The sequence below is a fragment of the Anguilla rostrata genome, chromosome 12 (assembly GCF_018555375.3).
Source record: "Anguilla rostrata isolate EN2019 chromosome 12, ASM1855537v3, whole genome shotgun sequence".
Classification (NCBI taxonomy): domain Eukaryota; kingdom Metazoa; phylum Chordata; class Actinopteri; order Anguilliformes; family Anguillidae; genus Anguilla; species Anguilla rostrata.
This window is the reverse complement of record NC_057944.1, coordinates 7,111,875-7,133,983: the sequence shown is the minus strand read 5'-3', so window position 1 is coordinate 7,133,983 and position 22,109 is coordinate 7,111,875. Positions and strand designations below refer to the sequence as shown.

Sequence of the window (22,109 nt, the reverse complement as noted above, 5' to 3'; positions counted from 1 at the left end):
CCACATTTCCACGTACGGCAGTGCCGTGTATCCTTTTGTCAGTGATAGTAATGCGGCTGTTCGCAATACGTTGAGAGTGAACATGGTTCACTTCCGTTGGCACAGCCGCGAACCATCGTGTTCTGCCCATTCGGTGAAATAAGGCATTTATCTTTCCTGTTGCTGTGATTCTGCTTTTCAAATTGGAACGCAACTGAAATGGTCTTATATAGCCTAGGTTTCAGTTTTCGGTCACACGCCCCCACATACTGTATCCAATCAGGATAGCCCTCCCACAGGAAATCCGGCTTTGCGCCGGCCGAATTCTGTGACAGAAGAAAGGGGAGTAAAAGAATAGACTGTTGGCTGCGGGAGGAGAAGTAGGTCCGAGAAATACGTTCCGAAAAATATGCTCCAGAGTTTTCAGATACAGTTTTAAAGACTGAGACCATAAGCGGAGACTTGTGGAAGACTAAACGAGCGGTTGAGCAGGCGTGCCCAACGGGGCCGGCGGAGTTACCTGTGACAGTGAACGCACCTGTGAGCGTGAGCTAATCCCTAACTGCGCAGAGAAGAACTGCAATGGAACAGAACTCTGGCTGCGGACAGAATATCTGCTTTGTCCCGGCTTGTTGGAATTTCTGCATTTGTATTTTTTTTACGAAAAACAATGATCGCACTGGGGATTATTTTAAGCCTCCAAAGATGGTTGATCCAACAGGTTAAAAAAAGTTGACAAAACAATAAAGAAAAACCTGCGATTTTTCTCTATGCTCCTTGCTTGCTTTTCCGGATGAACAAATTACCCGTCTTCAGCTCAGTACTTCTGTCACTCTGGGGTGACCATACATTGGGTTTTTTATTTAAAGAACAGGGTGAGAGGGAATTATGAATATATTTGTATTATTATTTTTTATTACTACAACAACAACAATAATAATAATAATGGTGAAAGAGGGAGTACAGGATTGTCTGTTTTGGAATCTCCAGTTCGTGCTGGTGGTCAGGATGACTTCTTTTTATTTTGTTTCCCTCCAAATGCTGGTCTGAGGATTTGAACTCTAGGTGACACAGATATTTGTGAACACACTATGACTGACAAATTGGCTCAGCCAGATTGAATTATTTGTGTATAGGCAAAGAGTTAGTAAGATGGAAAATACAGTTCGTATGCTAAAGTCCGAGCCGGAGTCTGAAATAATTAATATAAATCAAATGCAAAGTATTTCATTTGTAAATGTGTTTGAAGGAAATGAGAACGTGACGCCATAAACTTTAGAATCGAGAGCAATTTCATTTTATGCTAAAAAATTGTCATCAACACGAAGAACTGGTTGATTCTTGTTTTCCAGTCTCTGTTTTTATAATTAATATCAATAAGCATTAATTTCTTGTTTTTCTTTTTTTAAATTTCTGTTCCTGAAACGATTGGCCAAAATAACCGCAGATTACGAAACCGATAGACGGCAATTTTATTCAAAAGTTCGTTTTTGCCACGATTCTGTGGCTGTTGCATCGACGGCCTCGTTCAACTTGGTGTGACGTGCAATACATCATATGTGGCACCAGAGGGCAGCAGACGGATGAACGCATGGAACCCAAACATTAAACGGACCTGATGGACTTGGGAGTCTGAAATCACAACAAAATCGGCCTTGTCCAGTAAAATACTTTGTGACGAACCTAATTTAATTGTCCACCGATGTTGAATAATGTTAATGCGCTACTGAGGGCTCAGTGTCCATGCGACAGGACTTTTGATAGCAAAGGCAGCTAGGTCTATGGCTTGCTAATTGCGCAGACCGGCTGCATGGTTATGAATAATTAGCATTATTAGCAATAATAATTTCAGCATAACATTACACTTTTGCAAATGCCCAATCGTACACCCAACATAAATAATCATTACAAAGATTTCCACAAAATACAAATTTTCTTTGAGCAAGTGTTATGTTGCTAAAAATGCTTTTAGAAACATTATGTCCATCTTTTCAGCATAGTTTGATGTCATGGATTAGTGTAGTTTGTGGGAATAATTACATGGCTTCAATCACACGGACTAAGACTACGTGCACGCGCACACAAAAGTCAGGTCAAATCAGGGGAGGTGTACACGACGAAGGACACAATGCGTCGTTCCAATTTATTTATTTTTTAATAACCAAAGGCTGCATTTCCAGAAAGTTCCAGAGAGTACAGAGATGTCCTTAGTGAAACACATATCAGTTAATCATTAACATTTTTTCCTTAAAAAACAAAACAAAACAACTTTAAAAAAATTTAAAACGAAATGGGCGCAAGGAAATTCAGAGGCGTGACAAAGTTTCAGAGGGACGGGTCATGTGACAAGCTGGATGAGGAGCTGCTCATTCATTCTGAAGAGATGAAGAGGGGTTTTTTTGCGGAAAGGCTGATGCATTCGATGACTCTAGGGGTATAAAGTGTGCTTAGTACCGATGGTTTGCTCGGGAGGTGGGAGGTGACAGGTGACAGGGGGTGGGTGTGGGCGTGGGCGTGGGCGTGGGGGTGGGGGTAGGGGTGCTGCAGAGGCGGTGGCCCTCATGGGGAAGGACAGTCAGGTCCCCGCTCAGCGTACGAAAGGCTTCAGTCAGGGTGCAGTGCTCAAGAAATCGGAAATTCAGTATTTAAAAATAAAAGCTGGACATAATGAGAAAGGCCCAGCTATGCTGTTAAGCAGCAGGGGATTTTCACACATGTACAGAGAGAGATGGGAGGGAGGGAGGGAGGGAGAGAGAGAGAGAGAGAGAGAGAGAGAGAGAAACGGACGGCCTTCAGCTGGATCTGCACCACTTCTGATTGGTTAGAGAGCTGGCCTATCACACACCTTGTCGGTGAGGTCACACTAGCACTGTTGTGACCACGGTGAGGTCACGGCAGAAGTTTGGGGGCGAGTGTGAGGGGGAGGCCTGCATTAAACCAGAAAAAGGCTTTTTCTCGTTCGGTAAGAAGCATACGGACTCAAGATTTCATTGGTCAACATTCCAGGTCTACAGTTCATACAGGAGTGCAGTTCTCATTGCACTGCCAGCTCCCCCCCAGGGGCATGGCAGTGTGCAGGCGAAAAGTGTGGCAGTAACAGATCTCTAACTCAAAGGCCCCTATTCACAAAGGCCTGATCCAGGATCAGTTCAGCCATTTTGGCTCTAAAGGGACAGGAGTCGGACGTGGACACGGGAAGACTGACCCTGGATCAGTGCTCTTACCCTGAGGCTCTTTGTGAAAACAGGCCAATCCCTGCACAAGAACGTTTTGTGCTGCTTCACAGGAGCATCTGCTGACATCACTTCCTGTCTCTTATCCCACACTTTGCCTCTCGCATTCATTCAGGAAAAGGTCAAATAAAAATCACATGCACGACATACAAATATTTACATTTTGCAAACATCAACTTTCCTTGAAAATTAGATACAGTTATTAATAAACATTTTTTAAAAAACGTCTATGTTTTTCTAAGAAAATGAAACTTCGGTAAACTACTCAAGTAATTTCCCCACTTCTGATTGGACTCGGCAGCAGACGGCTCTAAGAGGCCAGAACCATTGCCGTGGTAACGAGAGCCGCGGTGCCCTTCCGCCGCCGCGCCGATGGGGGTTGCGATGCACTCCGGTCTCCATGGCGACGGGGGCCGTGATGTACTCCGGTCTCCGTAGCGACGGGGGGGCAGTGACGTGATCCGGTCTCCGTGGTGACGGGGACGGTGACGTGCCCCGCCCCCCCGCAGTCTCTCTGATTGCAGTGTGAGGAAGACGAGGCCGGGGAGATGGCGTCTTGCGTATTGCCCGCTTTGCTGACGCCGCTTGAGCCCGGCAGCCCCTGCACGCGGCGCGGAAGTCCAGTACAGTAACGAGGGAGAACCAGGCCGAGCCGAGCCGAGCCGAGCCGAGCCAGGTCCAGAGGCGGGGTCCGAGGAGTCTCTCAGTGGGAGGAGTCAGACAGTGGGAGGAGTCTCTCAGTGGGAGAAGTCTGTCAGTGGGAGGAGTCTATCAATAGGAGGAGTCTGTCAGTGGACGGAGACTCTCAGTGGGAGGAGTCTGTCTGTGGGAGGAGTCTCTCAGTGGGAGGAGTCTGTCTGTGGGAGGAGTCTCTCAGTGGGAGGAGTCTGTCTGTTGGAGGAGTCTCTCATTGGGAGGAGTCTGTCTGTGGGAGGAGTCCCTCAGTGGGAGGAGTCTCTCAGTGGTACAGGAAACTAATTGAGTCTCCTTCCACCCCCCCTCCCCCCCCACACCCCATCAGTTTAACCCGCCAACCTTCAATTTGTGTTCACTACCAAATGGAAATCTGCTTCCAACCGCCGCTGTTCATAAAGTGCTTCTGCAAAAAAAAGATAATTACGCATCTACAGGCTCTTTACACTGCTGTGTGTGTCTGTGCGCATGTATGCATGTGTAAATTCCTGTGTGTGTGTGTGTGTGTGTGTGTTAGTTTCTATTATGAGTTTGTTTGTGTGGATGTAGGTAAATGTGAATGTAAATGTGCTCACTCAAAATATCTGCCACTCATTACTGAATGTTCAACAGACAGGATTATCTCATCTGGAAAAGCGTTTTCCCTAACCAATAAATAACTGCAACAGTAAGAATATAATAATAATATTAATAATAAGAATAATAATGTTTGCTGTACTGTGCTTCACTTTTAAGAACTGAACAGTCTCAGGGCGAGTTCTGTAGGAGAGTTCAGTTTCCTAACAGTCCCACAAGTGGTTTGTGATCTGATTTGGACTTTTTGTTCAGTCATTTTGTCTGGCTTTCTTTCTTCTTCGTCACCATCATCATCATCTTTGGTTGTGGATATGCGAGTCTCTCCTGCTTTGCACTCGGTTCATGAGGCATAAGGGAATAACACTGTTTTTTTCTCAACAGAATAAAAAGGAAAAGTGCTTCAACTGCTACAAGAGAGAAGGGCTGGGGGGGGGGGTGGGGGTGTGCCTCCGGTTGTTCAGGTGCTCAGGTAAGGGCGTGGTCCCTGTGACAGCAGACAGGTGGTCCCTTGTGGGCGTGGCCTACTCGTACAGCGTGACAGTGCAGTAACAGAGTGCAGAGATCCGCCGCTCCACACTGGCTTTATCTGCACAACAGACACGAGAGAGGCGGGGTCAGTGTGCGCAGACAGACAGCGGGGTACAGACCAACAACTGACCGCATGGAAAGTACAGACCAAACAATGACCACGCATTACAGCACAGACCAAACACTGTCTTGACTGCACGCACACCAACATTGCAGCACAGACTAAACGCTGACCGCACATTACAGCACAGACCAAACACTGACCGCACATTACAGCACAGACCAAACACTGACCGCACATTACAGTACAGACCAAACACTGACCACACGTTACAGCACAGACCACACACTGACCGCACATTACAGCACAAACCAAGCATTGACTGCACACACACACACACACACACACACACAAACAGACACACACAGACACACACACACACAAACACGCACGCACACACACGCACTCACACACACACACACACACACACACACACTAAGGCTGTCAAAAGTGCCAAGAAATTGAGTTCGAAAATTGGCTTTTGTAATTAGTTAGAGTTTGAATATATTCGAATATCATTTGCCTATAATTCACAAAAATAGAATAGAGGACATCGGTAAACTTTCATACTAGGTTACTACATCTGGGGCCTCATTTACAAAACGTATTTTAGATCAACTTTGTGGCGCGTGCATAGAAAATCACGTCAAAGTAGTGGTTTATAAAAAAAAGATTTTCGAATCGTTTTCGAACTTCAAATATTTTGTGACAGCCCTAACACACACACACACACACACACAGACACATAGACACACACGCACACACACACACAGTGTTAGACGTGAGGGGGGGATTGGGGAGACGCTCACACTTGTTGACGTTCTCGATGTCGGCCGGGTCCTGCAGGACCTTGGACAGCCCCTCCAGCAGCATGGCGGCCTTGTTGTAGCGGAAGGCGATGTCCTCCGTCTGCTGGAACATCTCATCCAGCGCCGCCGTCTGCACCTGCAGGGAGAGGGTGGGAGTCAGCACAGCACAGCAACAAACAGCATGAGCGTGAGTGTGTGTATGTGTGTGTATGTGTGTCTGTGAGAGTGTGTGTGTGTGTGTGTGTGTGTGTGAGAGTGTGTGAGTGTCTGAGAGTGTGTGTGTGTGTGTGTCTGTGTGTGTCTGTGCGTGTGTGAGAGTGTGTGTGTGTGTCTGAGAGTGTGTGTGTGTGTGTGTGTGAGAGTGTGTGTGTGAGTGTCTGAGAGTGTGTGTGTGTGTGTGTGTCTGTGTGTGTGTGAGAGTGTGTGTGTGAGTGTCTGAGAGTGTGTGTGTGTGTGTGTGTGTGTGTGTCTGAGAGTGTGTGTGTGTGTGTGTGTGTGTGTGTGTGTGTGTGTCTGAGAGTGTGTGTGTGAGAGTTGAATGTCTGAGAGTGTGTGTGTGTGTGTGTGTGTGTCTGAGAGTGTGTGAGTGTGTGTGAGTGTGTGTGTGTATGTGTGTGTCTGTGCGTGTGTGAGAGTGTGTGTGAGTGTCTGAGAGTGTGTGTGTGTGTGTGTCTGAGAGTGTGTGTGTGTGCGTGTGTGAGAGTGTGTGTGAGTGTCTGAGAGTGTGTGTGTGATTGTGTGATTGAGAGTGTGTGTGTGGTGTGTGTGTTGTGGTGTTGAAGTGTGTGTGTGTGTGAGTGCATGTGTGAGAGTGTGTGTGTGAGTGTCTGAGAGTGTGTGTGTGATTGTGTGATTGAGCGTGTGTGTTTGAGTGTGGGTGTGTGTGCGTGTATGAGAGTGTGTGAGTGTGTGTGTGTGTGAGTGCCTGTGTATCTCAGATAGGGTGTGTGTGTGACTCACCATCTCCACAGCGTGGTTGTAGATGAGTTTCTCGGCTGTCACACTGTTGATCTCGTCCACGAAGCGCTGCTTATCGGAGAAGAAGTGCTGCAGGCGGTCCGTCAGGCGCCGGCACAGAGAGATGCAGCTCTTATAGCGCTCGTTCAGGCTGCGCACCACTGCAGGGAGAGTCAGAGTTACGCGCTACACGCTACACACTACGCGCAACACGTCACACGCTCGTTCAGGCTGCGCACCACTGCAGGGACACAGCGTCAGAGTTACGCGCTACACGCTACGCGCTACACTCAACACGCAACACGCAACACGTCACACGCCCGTTCAGGCTCCGCACCACTGCAGGGACACAGCGTCATAGTTACACGCTACACGCTACACGCTCATTCAGACTGAACAACACTGCAAGGACAAAGTCAGAGTCACACGCTACACGCATCACGCTCATTCAGACTGAACAACACTGCAAGGACAAAGTCAGAGTTACATGCTACACGCTACACGCATCACGCTCATTCAGACTGAACAACACTGCAAGGACAAAGTCAGAGTTACACGCTACACGCATCACGCATCACGCTCATTCAGACTGAACAACACTGCAAGGACAAAGTCAGAGTTACACGCTACACGCATCACGCTCATTCAGACTGAACAACACTGCAAGGACAAAGTCAGAGTCACACGCTACACGCTACACGCATCACGCTCGTTCAGACTGAACAACACTGCAAGGACAAAGTCAGAGTCACACGCTACACGCTACACGCTACACGCATCACGCTCGTTCAGACTGAACAACACTGCAGGGACAAAGTCAGAGTTACATGCTACACGCTACACGCATCACGCTCATTCAGACTGAACAACACTGCAAGGACAAAGTCAGAGTTACATGCTACACGCTACGCGCATCACGCTCATTCAGACTGAACAACACTGCAAGGACAAAGTCAGAGTCACACGCTACACGCTACACGCAACACGCTCGTTCAGACTGAACAACACTGCAAGGACAAAGTCAGAGTCACACGCTACACGCTACACGCTACACGCTCGTTCAGACTCAGACTCACCTTGTTTGACGGCGGTGGAGGGGTTGAGTTTGGCGGATTTTATCTGGGCCTTGGCCAGGTGCAGGGAGGAGGCCAGGAGCTGGGCAGCCTTCATATACAGCACCAACTGCTCCACCTGCCTGTAGGGGGCAGCAGAGCGCACACTCACTCCTGCTTCAGTCGCAGTAAAAAAGCAGAGTAAAACTGAGCGGGTCCTCCTGCCTGTAGGGGGCAGCAGAGGGCACGCTCACTCCTGCTTCAGTCACAATTAAAAAGCAGAGTAATACTGAGCGGCTCCTCCTGCCTATAGGGGGCAGCAGAGCGCACACTCACTCCTGCTTCAGTCACAATTAAAAAGCAGAGTAAAACTGAGCGGGTCCTCCTGCCTGTAGGGGGCAGCAGAGCGCACACTCACTCCTGCTTCTTTCACAGTAGAAAAGCATAATAAAACAGAGCACACCTACCCCCACTCCCTGCTGAGCTGGCTGATCTGGTCCACCACCACGCTGTCCTGAGGGGGGTAGAGAGAGGCGGCGGACACGCCCAGATCTGCCCCGCCCGCCCGCACCGCGGCGATCTCCAGCACGCCGTCGGTGAAGGACAGCATCATGCGCAGGTGCATCAGCGTGTCCGTGTGCTCCCGCTGCCCAAACACACAACCCTGCAGTCAGGCACCCCCTGCTGGCCTGGATGACCCACCGCTAACTCACAGACCCAAGGCACTCCCTTGCGGGCACAGTAACAAATAGCCACCAGCAGGGGGTTCTCCCAGCTTACCTCCATGAGCGTTTCCTCGGGTAGTTCAGGGGCCTCGAACGTGATGAAGCCGTCCAGGCTGGGGGGGGAGGTGCCGTAGGGGACGTAGCGCAGGCTGCTGGGCCCCGCCTCCGCGCCAGGGGGGGAGGAGCCTATGGCCATGCTGGGCGGGGACCCCATATACACACGCCCACTGGTGGAGCACAGAGACCCTGCAGAGCTGCTGGACCCCACTGCACACACAGAGGACAGAGAGCGTCAGTACAGCCATGACACAGTCACATACTGACAGTCCAACACTGACACAGTCACGTACTGACAGTCCAACACTGACACAGTCACGTACTGACAGTCCAACACTGACACAGTCATGTACTGACTCTAACACTGACACAGTCACATACTGACACTCTAACACTGACACAGTCACATACTGACTCTAGCACTGACACAGTCACGTACTGACACTGTAACACTGACACAGTCATGTACTGACTCACGCTAACGTCACATACTGACACCAACACTGACACAGTCACATACTGACTCTAACACTGACACAGTCACGTACTGACACTGTAACACTGACACAGTCACATACTGACTCTAACACTGACACAGTCACGTACTGACACTCTAACACTGACACAGTCACATACTGACTCTAACACTGACACAGTCACGTACTGACACTCTAACACTGACACAGCCACATACTAACACTAACACTGACACAGTCACATACTGACTCTAACACTGACACAGTCACGTACTGACACTGTAACACTGACACAGTAACATACTGACACTCTAACACTGACACAGCCACATACTAAACTAACACTGACACAGCCACATACTGACTCTAACACTGACAGAGTCACGTACTGACAGTCCAACACTGACACAGTCACGTACTGACTCTCTAACACTGACACAGCCACATACTAACACTAACACTGACACAGTCACATACTGGCAGTCCAACACTGACACAGTCACGTACTGACTCTAACACTGACACAGTCACATATTGACTGACCTGAGGTGGTGCGTGGCCGGGAGCCCAGGTGACTGCAGGTGGGCGGGGTGCTGCACTTTGGGGGAGACCCCACGGTGAACAGCACGGTGCGAGGGCTCGCCCCACCGATCCCTGCAGGGGCTGGGGAGCACACGCAGCCGTCACTCACCAGCTCCCAGCCAATCAGCTCGCCAGATCACATGCACGCGGTTAATCAAAAGCTCTCGCGCAGCACACTAATCTGGCCGCTTTTGTCTGGTTGGCTATCGTAAAGTTTGAATATACTGCATTGAGCCTAGCTAGAGGAATCAGGAAGAGGGGCTATGTGAAACAGGAAGAGGGCGGGGCTCTTGTAGAAAGGAGGGAGGGGTATGTGAAACAGGAAGAGGGAGGGGCTCTGTAGAAAAGGAAGAGGGGGGTATGTGAAACAGGAAGAGGGAGGGGCTCTTGTAGAAAAGGAAGAGGGGGGTATGTGAAACAGGAAGAGGGAGGGGCTCTTGTAGAAAAGGAAGAGGGGGGTATGTAAAACAGGAAGAGAGAGGGGCTCTGGTTAAAGAGGCGGAGGAGGCGGGGCTCCTGTAAAACAGGAAGCGGGGTATGCGAAGCAGGAAGAGGGCGGGGCCCTGGTGAAAGAGGCGGAGGGGGCGGGGCTGTACCTGTGTCCATGGGCCTCTCAGTGTTCAGGCTGTCGGTGCTGCCCTGGTAGGGCTGACCCCCCAGGGAGATCCTCACCGGCTCGGAGAGACGACCCGTGCTGACCGACCTGCAAGGCACAGGGAAAAGAGGGGGGTGAGAGACAGACAGAGTGAGAGAGAACGACGCTCTGTCATGAAAGGTGGATGAGAGAGGGAGGGCAGGTTGCAGCACAGTGGGGTTCAGCTGTTGGTTAGACAGTGTAGTCACACAGCAGGCAGTCTAGTTCTGGGGTCACACAGCAGAGTATTGGGGTCACACAATAGAGTACTAGAGTCACACAGTAGAGTATTGGGGTCACACAGTAGAGTACTAGAGTCACACAGTAGAGTATTGGGGTCACTCAGTAGAGTATTGGGGTCACACAGCACAGTACTGGAGTTACTCAGTAGAGTATTGGGGTCACACAGTAGAGTATTGGGGTCACTCAGTAGAGTATTGGGGTCACACAGTAGAGTATTGGGGTCACTCAGTAGAGTATTGGGGTCACACAGTAGAGTATTGGGGTCACACAGTAGAGTATTGGGGTCACTCAGTAGAGTATTGGGGTCACACAGCACAGTACTGGGGTCACTCAGTAGAGTATTGGGGTCACTCAGTAGAGTATTGGGGTCACTCAGTAGAGTATTGGGTCACTCAGTAGAGTATTGGGGTCACTCAGTAGAGTATTGGGTCACACAGTACAGTATTGGGGTCACACACCACAGTATTGAGGTCACACAGTAGAGTACTGGAGTCACTCAGTAGAGTATTGGGTCACACAGCACAGTATTGGGGTCACACAGCAGAGTACTGGGGTCACTCAGTAGAGTATTGGAGTCACAAAGCACAGTATTGGGGTCACACAGTAGCGCAGGGGCGCTGGTGCTCACCGGCCGAAGGTGGTCCTGCTTGGCTCGGGGGTGGCCTGGCGCGCGCTGGGGTACGGGGTGCAGTGGTGGGCGCAGAGGTCCCGGGACTCTCCCAGGGTTCTGGCGGGGCTGTCCGCCAGGCCCTGCTGGGACGCCAGGGCCATCAGGTTGCAGGACGCCTGCGTTTTGGGGATCTTGAAAGGCGCCGTCGTCTGCGGGGAACCCAAAAACGCGAGAGGGCGCGCCCAGGTCAGCGACAGAGCCAATCGGGCGGCGGGACGCGAAACGGGCCGTCTCCGCGGAGACCGCGCGACGCACCTTAGTGGGAGAGCCGATGATGGTGGGCAGCGGGGACTTCTGCAGCCAATCGGAGGAGCGGGGGGAGGAGCCCAGGTGCTTGGTGGGGGAGGTGCCCAGGCTGCCGGGCCGGCCCAGCTGGGGGGAGTGGCTGCTGGGGTAGGCGGAGCTGGAGGGCTGGATCGGGTACACGGGGTCCGACAGCTGCTTCTGCAGCTTCTGCTTGTGGTAGACTTCCGTCAGGGTGGGGGCGCTGTGCAGCCGGGCTCCTAGCAACTGGGAGGGGGGGCCAGGGGACCCTGTGGGAGGAGGGGGGGGGGGGGGTGAGCAGGGAAAACTACACATCAATCACACCCAGTAATCACAATAACCACTCATCTCAGCTGTGCTAAGAAACAACCAATATCCATCAACAATAATGTCCTCTTTTCCACATTACACTGCTCTCCATAGTATGACTACACAACCAGTAATGATCCATGACGTGGCCGATAATACATCACGACACAACTAATATCAACTAAGCCATCATTATCTACCCAATAACTGGTCCTTAACTAAATGATAATCGACCATTACTTAGTCAATCACTAGCCATTACAAAATGTATAACCAATCATTACGTAATCCAACACCCAATTATTGCACAACAAAATGCCAGCTAAATACCTGACCAATCACCACTCAACACCTGGCCAAAAAAATCAATCATTACATCACCATTTAAAAACATGACTGCACCGATAAACATCTGAAGGAACATGTAGAGACAACATTCTGGTCTCACTGCTCATTGTCCCCTCATTGACTGTGGAACAGAACGTGTGCAATGCTGCCACTAGATGGCACTACAGATCAACACGTTAAAGACTAAAACAAAGGCAAAGTTCAAAAGGGGCCACAAGTTCCTGTTTTCGCGAGCTTATGCATGTAGTTCAGGACAAAAGCTAAGAGTGAGACGGTATGCTGTGCGCACAGTCTGCCCCACTGCATGCAGGAAACAAAGCAGAAGTATTTGAGCGTGTTTGTAGGTCTCTTGTTTTGCAGGAAGAAAGTGTCGTTTTGTTGAATACAGCGTGTTTGTGTGTGAGTGTGTGTGTGTGTGTGTGATGTGGTGTGTGTGTGTGTGCGGTGGGGATGTCTGTGGTTGTGTGGTGCGGTGGGGGCGAGTCTCACCTCCAGTGAGCTGGGTTCGCCAGCCTGAGATGTGCCACAGCAGCACTGGACAGCTGCCTCTGGGAATGGGCCAACTGTGACACACAGACAGCCGAGAGTCACAGACAGCTTAGAACCACAGACAGCCTAGCTTAGAGCCACAGACAGCCTAGAGTCACAGACAGCTTAGAGCCACAGACAATTGAGAATCACAGACAGCCTACAGCTACAGACAGCCTAGAGCCACAGACAGCTCAGAACTACAGACAGCCTAGAGCCACAAACAGCTTAGGGCTACAGACAGCCGAGAGTCACAGACAGCTTAGAGCCACAGACAGCCTAGAGTCAGACGGCCTACAGCCACAGACAGCCTAGAGTCACAGACAGCCAAGCTTAAGAGCCGATGACGACAGACAGACAGATGAACAGGCAGATTGACAGACAGACAGATGAACAGACAGACAGACAGACACACAGACAGCTGGGACAGACAGACAGACACACAGACAGACAGGCAGATGAACAGGCAGACAGACAGACAGACAGATGAACAGGCAGACAGACAGACGGACAGACAGACGGGCGCGCGCTCACCCAGGGGGGAGGGGGAGTAGGGGCGGGAGGAGCCGGTGGAGAGGCGCCGGCCCAGTGTTTGGGCCCCCTCAGCCGAGCTGGGCGACCCGGAGCCCGCCTTGGGGAAGCCCATGGGGCTGGTGTTGGACCGGCGCACCGTACCGGACCTGCGGAACCAGCGCACCGCACCGTCACATCACACACCGCGGCGCTACGACATCACACGCCACGCCGTGACATCATACAAAATGCCACACCATAGCAGCATCACCCTGGCAGAGGAAACACACACACAAACTCCCACACACACACACACACACACACTCACACTCCCACACACACACACACTCACACACACACATACACACTCACGCATGCACACACACGCAAACATACACACTCACGCATACACACACACACAAACACACACACACACTCACACACACACACACTCACGCATGCACACACACGCAAACACACACACTCACGCATGCACACACACACAAACACACACACGCGCTCATACACACAGTCACACACATACACACACATACTCACAAACACACACAACGCTGTTGTTAAGAGCAACAGCATTTCAACAAAACAACACTGCTCTACAAAACAAAAAAACCTACAACCTGCACACAACGTACCGTCTCACCCTCAGCTTTCAAACGGACCTACGAGCGAACGAGCGGTACAAACAGGAGCCGGCGTCCCCGCCTGACCTCGCGCCGCTGCTGTAATCGCTCGCGCACGGCTCGCGTAGCGCAGCATAGCGCTGTGTAGCGTCGCGTAGCGCAGCGTTGTGTCGTGTAGCGTAGCGTAGCGTACCGTAGAGTCGCGTAGCATAGCGTCGTGTCGCGCAGCGTAGTGTTGTGTCGCGTAGCGTAGCGTCGCGCAGTGTTACCTGGGGGAGCCGTACTGCGTGGGGCTGGGGCTGCTGGACAGGTTCTGCTTGATCCGCTGGTAGTTGCGCACCTGGGTGGGCACCGGGATGGGCGTGGTCTCCGCGCGCGGGGACACCGCCGGCGTCTGGCCGGCGTGCGGCGGCGGCGGCGGCTGCCTGGACGGGGGAGACGGGACGCGTGAGATCCGGCCGAGCGGCCAATCGGAACAAAGAGCTGCGCGGCTGCCGGGCGTCGCACCAGAACAGTCCTCCGAAAAATCTGCGGTCTGCGTGACTAATCGCGCACCGTTTCTTTATTCCCTTCTGTCCTGAAGACAATCCCCTTCTTTAAAACCTTCCTCCCCCTCAGCCTGAGCGGGGTTTCGGAGTTCAGAGCAGAATGTTCCAGAAGCTCTTTGTTGTGACAGAGAGAGGAGGCCCTCTACTTCTTCTTCTTCTTCTTCTTCTCTCCAAAAACAGCCGAAAACATAACTGAACGCTGACCCGGCCACGAGGCAGAGCCAGCAGCTCGGACCAGGAGGGGAGGGGCGTGTGCCTGTAAACACACCGCGAGCCGGCCAATCGGAGGAGCCGCGGGAGGAGTCGGCAGAGCCCCCGGGCGGGCCAATGGCCAGGCCCCGGCTCCTCCCCCATCCCCCGCCCCCCCTCCGCAGGGCCAGGCAAACAGAGCGCAGCTCGGTCACACTTCTTTGTTGTTCTGAGCTGAGGAACAGAATGTCTCGGGGCAGAAGTCTTGTGCTCAGCTGGGGGGGGGTGGGGGGGTGGGGGCGTGGGCTAGGGGGGGCGCAGGGAGGTGAAGAGGGGGCCGGGGGAGGACGAAACAAAGGCCCCGTCGGGAGGGAGTTATGTAACAGGGTGGAGAAAGGAGGGGGGTGAGGGGTGGGGAGAGGTTACACGTGAGGTATGAGGGCTGAGCAGAACACGGAGACAGACTCAGCTCCTTTGTTTGATTCTGACTCACGTAAGTGCTCACAGAGCACGCTAAGCGCACACTAACACACTCACAGAACACGCTAAGCGCACACACTGACATTCTCACAGAACACGCTTACACTAAAATACTCACGGAACATGCTAAGGATGCACTTACACTAAAATACCCAGAACACGCTTAGTACAAGCCCTAACATGGTCACAGAACATGCTAACCGCATGCTAACACCAAAATGCTCACAGAGCAGGCCAAGAACATGCTAACACTAACATGCTCACAGAACACGCTTACACTAAAATACTCACGCTAAGGATGCACTTACACTAAAATACCCAGAACACGCTTAGCACACACCCTAACATGGTCACAGAACACGCTAAGCGTACGCTGAAATGCTCACAGATCACGCTAAGCACACGCGCACACTCTCACTCAGAGCTGGTTTTCTGAGGCTGTGGGAAACGCGCAGCAGTAGCACAGTGACCTCAGCACAAGAGGCTGTCGTGCAATAAAAACACACCTTTGAACAGTGTTGAAGAACGAGCGGCGGGGGGGTAGTTATTGGGTCAGGGCTGTATCTGGGGGATGGGGGGGGAGGCACTTATTGGGGTCAGGGCTGTATCCGGGGAGGGGGAGGGGGGGGGGGTGTTGAGGGGTCAGTTATTAGGGTCAGGGCTGTGTTGGGCAGGGTTTACAGGGCAGAGAGCAGGAGCATGAAAGGTGAGTGGATATTTATGACAGGTCTGCGTGTTTTCCTTTGTCTCAGGAGCAGCGGGGGGGAGGTGGGGGGGGGCAGCAGCCAGAAAGTGCTGGGATTGGTGGGAACAACATGGGTGACCACCCCCCACCCCCCGCCATCTACCCTGACTGTACCCCCCAAGGAGCATGTCCCCACACTCCTCTCACAACAAGAGAGAGACAGTATTGGGGGGGGAAGGGAAGACAGGTATACATATTTACATATGAGTACTAGGAGAGTAACCTTTTCTACTTCTCCATTTATCTTTCCTCATACTTTTCCTCTTTCTACCTTCTGTTCATATGTAAATATATATAAGCGCATACATGAGGTGTACTGTTCTCTCTTTCTGTAGGTTATTTAAAGACGACTGTAACAGGAAGTGGCTTGGGGAAGGCATGGCAGTAACAGGAAGTGGCTTTGAGCAGGTGTGGGGTCAGCCCCAGGCGGGGACTGATCTGGGATCAGCGGAGCGGGATGGGTGTGAAGAGAGGGATGGGAGCTGAGCTGATCCTGACCACCAGCGCTCGGGGACCCAGGGAATGCTGGGACAGATGGCATTGACCAGACAACGTAATCCCTCTCAGATACGAACGCCAATTAATCCAGCATACATCAGACGCTAAATAAACTACGCAAGCGTGTGTGTGTGTGCGCGTGCGCGTGTGCACATGCATGTGTGTGTGTATGTGTGTGTGTGTGTGGGTACGTATGTGTGTGCGTACATGCATGTGTTTGTGTACGTGAGTATGTGTGCGTACATGCATGTGTTTGTGTACGTGAGTATGTGTGCGTACGTGCATGTGTGTGTGCACGTGAGTATGTGTGCGTACGTGCATGTGTGTGTGCACGTGTTGGTGTGTGCCTGTGAGGGTGCATACACATGCATACAGCACGTGAGTGTGTGTGCACGTGTTGCCTGTGAGGGTGCATACACATGCATACAGCACGTGAGTGTGTGTGTGTGTGTGTGTGTGCCTGTGTGCGTGCATACACATGTATACAGCACGTGAGTGTGTGTGTGTGTGTGCCTGTGTGCGTGCATACACATGTATACAGCACGTGAGTGTGTGTGTGTGCCTGTGAGGGTGCATACACATGTATACAGCACGTGTGAGTGTGTGTGTGTGCCTGTGAGGGTGCATACACATGTATACAGCACGTGAGTGTGTGTGTGTGTGTGTGCCTGTGAGGGTGCATACACATGTATACAGCACGTGAGTGTGTGTGTGTGTGTGTGTGTGCATACACATGTATACAGCACGTGAGTGTGTGTGTGTGTGTGTGTGTGCATACACATGTATACAGCACGTGTGAGTGCGTGTGTGTGCCTGTGTGGATGCATACACATGTATACAGCACGTGTGAGTGCGTGTGAGTCAGACAGCGTTTACACTAGCGGTAGCGGTCTCTCTGCTGTCACTCACCCTCCACACATGAGGAACTCGCTGGAAGGTCGTCTGCCTGTGGCCCCTAACGGCAGGTCATCTGAGACACAGAGACAGGAAGTGAAACCCCACTGAGACACAAACACAGCCGTCATATGCAGCAAAGACTGAACGCATACTGAACACACGCAGCAGCAAGCTGCAGACTGAACGCACACACACACTCGCGCACACACACTCACACACACTCGCGCGCACACACACACACTCGCGCGTGCACGCACACACACACACACACACACTCACGTGTACACACACACAGACTCACACACACTCGCGCATACACACACACACTCACGCGCGCACACCACACACACACACACACACGTGCACACGGACTCACACACACACACGCTCGTGCACACACACACACACTCACACACACTTGCGCGTACACACACACACACTCAAACACACACACACACACACACTCGCGCGTACACACACACACACCTCACACACTCGTGCACACACACACACACACACACACACACACACACTTACAGGACTGCTCTCCGGAGAGGTGGGGCACCAGCACGAAGTCGTCCGTGTCGCAGGAGGAGTTCTTGCTGCTGGTGCTGCCGCCGGACTCCTTGGAGAGCTGCAGGTAGTTTGGGGGCCCGAGGGGGGGCGAGGCCAGCACGTCCTCGGGCAGAGTCTGCATGTCGGGCAGGGACTGGGGTGGGGGGGTGGGGCATTAGAAAGATTCTACCTATGGCTGGCCCCTCTGAGCAACATTAATGGCATTTTATTATGAATAAAATACCACACTTACTACTGAACGTCCCTATCATTCTTGTGTTTCCTTAAAACTTCACTGTAGCTCTGTCTTCCTGTAGCTCCGTGTTTTTCTAACTGTGTGTTCCTGTAGCTGTGTGTTTCTGTAGCTGTGGCTCTGTCTTCCTGTAGTGGAGGGTGAAGCAGGTACTCACTGGGGGGGAGACGTATCGGCAGGAGGGGGAGCTGCCACAGGTACTGTCCAACACGGAGCCGGGACAGCTGGGAACAGGCACTGGGCAAGCTGCAGAAACAGACACACATCGCCACATTCAAAAACTAGAGCATCGGCAAACCCTTCACAGTAACATGAACACATTCAATTCCCTTTCCTCCACTTACATTTCTTAATAGTTGACGCTGGATCCAGGAAAGGGTGGCTGAAAAATGCGTCTGCACAAAACAAAAAACAACATTAACATTATATTAATATTATGACTGTTTTCAGCGTTAATGCTATCGCTGTTACTGCGCTTATGAATTTGCCGCTGAACTTCAGCGTGTGAAGAACACGGCCGCAATCGCATTTATTAGCAGACGGCTGTTTTTATGTCACTCTGAAATGCAATGACCCAAACGGGACGGCCCGTCGAGGCGCACTGACCGAAATCCATGCGGTCCTTCTGGTTCCTCTGCAGCAGGCCCAGGAGCAGGTCGCACAGGTGCGGAGAGGTCTCCCTCGGAATGCTGGGATAGCGAACACAAACGCAGGCTCAGATGTGACAGCCTAGCACTACAAGTGCTAATGCAAGCGCTAACACAAGCGCTAACACAGGCACTAACATAAGCACTAACGCCAGCGCTAACACAAGCGCTAACAACATTGCTAACACAAGTGCTAACACAGGCACTAACACAAGCACTAACACAAGCGCTAACACAAGCACTAACACAAGCGCTAACACAAGCACTAACACAAGCACTAACACAAGCGCAAACACAAGCACTAACACAAGCGCTAACACAAGCGCTAACACAAGCACTAACACAAGCACTAACACAAGCGCTAACACAAGCACTAACACAAGCACTAACACAAGCGCAAACACCAGTGCTAACACAGGCACTAACATAAGCACTAACACAAGCGCTAACACAAGCGCTAACACAGGCACTAACACAAGCGCTAACACAAGTGCTAACACAAGCACTAACACAAGCGCTAACACAAGCACTAACACAAGCACTAACACAAGCACTAACACAAGCGCAAACATCAGTGCTAACACAGGCACTAACATAAGCACTAATGCCAGCGCTAACACAAGCGCTAACGCAAGGACCTTCCCTTCTAATCCACGGCTCTGACGTCCAGTGACCTGAGGCTAACTGGGTGACATTTACTGGCCTCCACACTAACCACTCCACTGCCCAGCAGTGGCCCTCTGCAGATTCACCACTGTGAGGCAGTCTTTGCCCGTGTAGATTTATGGCACAAGTGTGGGTGTTAAGTGCAGGTATAGTTGTTAGGTACAAGAGTAGGTACACGTTCAATGTACAAGTATACAGTTGTTTGGTGGAGGTCTAAGAAGTGAGATGCAGTCTTAGCTGCAGTGTTAGATGCAGTGTTAGCTGCAGTGTTAGATGCAGGTGTAGCTGCAGTGTTAGATGCAGTGTGTGTTGGATGCAGGTGTAGCTGCAGTTTTAGCTGCAGTGTGTGTTAGATGCAGTGTTAGCTGCAGCGTGTGTTAGATGCAGGTGTAGCTGCAGTGTGTGTTAGATGCAGGTGTAGCTGCAGTGTTAGATGCAGTGTGTGTTAGATGCAGGTGTAGCTGCAGCGTTAAATGCTATGTGTGTTAGATGCAGGTGTAGCTGCAGTGTTAGATGCAGTGTGTGGTAGATGCAGGTGTAGCTGCAGCGTTAGATGCAGTGTGTGTTAGATGCAGGTGTAGCTGCAGTGTTAGATGCAGTGTGTGTTAGAAGCAGGTGTAGCTGCAGTGTTAGATGCAGTGTGTGTTAGATGCAGGTGTAGCTGCAGTGTTAGATGCAGTGTGTGTTAGAAGCAGGTGTAGCTGCAGTGTTAGATGCAGTGTGTGTTAGCAGCAGGTGTAGCTGCAGTGTTAGATGCAGTGTGTGTTAGCTGCAGTGTTAGATGCAGTGTGTGTTAGATGCAGGTGTAGCTGCAGTGTTACATGCAGTGTGTGTTAGCTGCAGTGTTAGATGCAGGTGTAGCTGCAGTGTTAGATGCAGTGTGTGTTAGCTGCAGTGTTAGATGCAGTGTGTGTAGCTGCAGTGTTAGCTGCAGTGTGTGTAGCTGCAGTGTTAGCTGCAGTGTTAGATGCAGTGTGTGTAGCTGCAGTGTTAGCTGCAGTGTGTTAGATGCAGGTGTAGCTGCAGTGTTAGATGCAGTGTGTGTTAGATGCAGGTGTAGCTGCAGTGTTAGATGCAGTGTGTGTTAGATGCAGGTGTAGCTGCAGTGTTAGATGCAGTGTGTGTTAGCTGCAGTGTTAGATGCAGGTGCAGGAGGCTCAATGTTACCTTGGCTCCAGCGTCTTGTTCTTCTCGTAAAACATGCGCAGATCCTGCGGGCTGTTGGCCTGAAACGAAGCGCACGGTGAGCGGAGGTCCACCTGCAGATCACGTGACCCTGTGACATCACACACCCCGCAGAGCTCTCACCTGGAAGGGCGGTTTTCCCACGAGGCACTGGTACACCACGGTCCCGATGCTCCACAGGTCAGCTTTGGCGTCGTAGTTCTGCGACATGATGACCTCTGGGGCCTGGGGGGGGGAAGGGGCGTGTTTCCACGGATACGGTGAGCAAACCGTTAAATATTTACAAGAACCCATCGCTTTACATTACAACAAGGGAGCACTGAAAAGCTCCCAATACAAAACAAAACGTGTGTCACGCTCTCTCTCTCTCTCTCACTCACTCTCGGTCTCTCTCTCTCTATCATTCTTTCTCTCTCTCACACACACTCTCTTTCTCGTTCTCTCTCTCTCTCTCTCGGTCTCTCTCTCTCTCTCACTATCATTCTCTCTCTCTCACACACTCTCTTGTTCTCTCTCTCTCTCACTCATTCTCAGTCTCTCTCACTATCATTCTCTCTCTCTCTCTCACACACTCTCTTTCTCGTTCTCTCTCTCGTTCACTCTCTCTCTCTCTCGCTCTCTCTCTTCTCTCTCTCTCTCTCTCTCTCACACACACTCTCTCTCTCGCTCTCTCTCTCGTTCTCTCTCTCTCTCTCTCGCTCTATCTCTATCTCTCGGTCTCTCTCTCTCACCATGTACATGGGCGATCCGCAGAGGGTGGCGGCCATCATGTTGCTCTGGAGATAGCGCGCAAAGCCAAAATCAGCTGCGGGACACAGAAGCCCAGTGAACAGTCAGTACGGCGCCCTCCAGGCAACCTGCGGGCGTTCCGGATTCGCACCTCGGCTCTTGGCTAGCGTACTGAACTAGCACAGCTAGCACGGTTAGCTTTAGCGATGCCGGGTGCTGCGAATGCATTCGCTGGTCTGGGAATGCTGTTACGGAGCATGGGGATGGGACGGAGTGTAGCACAGTGGGTAAGGAACTGGGCTTGTAACCAAAAGGTCGCAGGTTCGATTCCGGTAGGACACTGCGTTTACCTGAGCAAGGTACTAACCGAAATTGTTCAGTATATATCCAGCTGTAAAGGATCAATGTAAAATGCTTGTAAAGTTGTTACGCTCTGGATAGACGTCCTAAATGCTGTATGTATGTATGTAATGTTAGCCAGGACTGGCACTATTGTTTGCGTAAATCAACTGAATGAACTTAGGCTCTTGTAGATAGACAGGTTCTTTATTGCGTTCTATGTTATGTCAGTCTGAACAAGAGCATCTGCTAAATGCATGTTATTAATGCTATCCTGCATCACTGTGTGAGTAATGACACTAAAGCAGCTCACAGTCAGACTACGTGCACAGGCACGGCCATGTAGCGCGGGTCACGTGAGCGACACACCACACACACCGCCACGTCGTTTCCACCACCCCTCACCAGACCTGGGTCAAACACGTATTTGTTTTGGATTCAAACTATTTTCTGCGCTCTGTTGATCTTGCCTGGCGCAACTGAGCCTGCCAATGTGACCA

The 22,109-nt window shown here is 51.4% G+C and overlaps 1 protein-coding gene across 1 annotated transcript in view; it reads right to left on the bottom strand.

Moving 5' to 3' along the window:
* Positions 1-2,710: 2,710 nt before the first annotated feature.
* ulk2 (unc-51 like autophagy activating kinase 2) overlaps positions 2,711-22,109 on the bottom strand; it is a 40,035-nt gene continuing 20,636 nt past the window's right edge. Inside the window, exons 7-27 of the mRNA XM_064303256.1 lie at positions 21,273-21,346; positions 20,665-20,766; positions 20,524-20,582; positions 18,650-18,732; positions 18,388-18,438; positions 18,201-18,289; positions 17,773-17,944; positions 17,248-17,308; positions 14,148-14,303; positions 13,128-13,404; positions 12,686-12,759; positions 11,531-11,846; positions 11,234-11,424; positions 10,325-10,431; positions 9,690-9,809; positions 8,669-8,880; positions 8,356-8,534; positions 7,913-8,031; positions 6,840-6,997; positions 5,880-6,015; positions 2,711-5,067 (exon numbers count right to left, since the gene is read on the bottom strand). Of these exons, the coding sequence (XP_064159326.1) occupies positions 5,003-5,067; positions 5,880-6,015; positions 6,840-6,997; positions 7,913-8,031; positions 8,356-8,534; positions 8,669-8,880; positions 9,690-9,809; positions 10,325-10,431; positions 11,234-11,424; positions 11,531-11,846; positions 12,686-12,759; positions 13,128-13,404; positions 14,148-14,303; positions 17,248-17,308; positions 17,773-17,944; positions 18,201-18,289; positions 18,388-18,438; positions 18,650-18,732; positions 20,524-20,582; positions 20,665-20,766; positions 21,273-21,346 (2,801 nt within the window). The 3' untranslated portion in view covers positions 2,711-5,002. The remainder of the gene's footprint in view (positions 5,068-5,879; positions 6,016-6,839; positions 6,998-7,912; positions 8,032-8,355; positions 8,535-8,668; positions 8,881-9,689; positions 9,810-10,324; positions 10,432-11,233; positions 11,425-11,530; positions 11,847-12,685; positions 12,760-13,127; positions 13,405-14,147; positions 14,304-17,247; positions 17,309-17,772; positions 17,945-18,200; positions 18,290-18,387; positions 18,439-18,649; positions 18,733-20,523; positions 20,583-20,664; positions 20,767-21,272; positions 21,347-22,109) is intronic.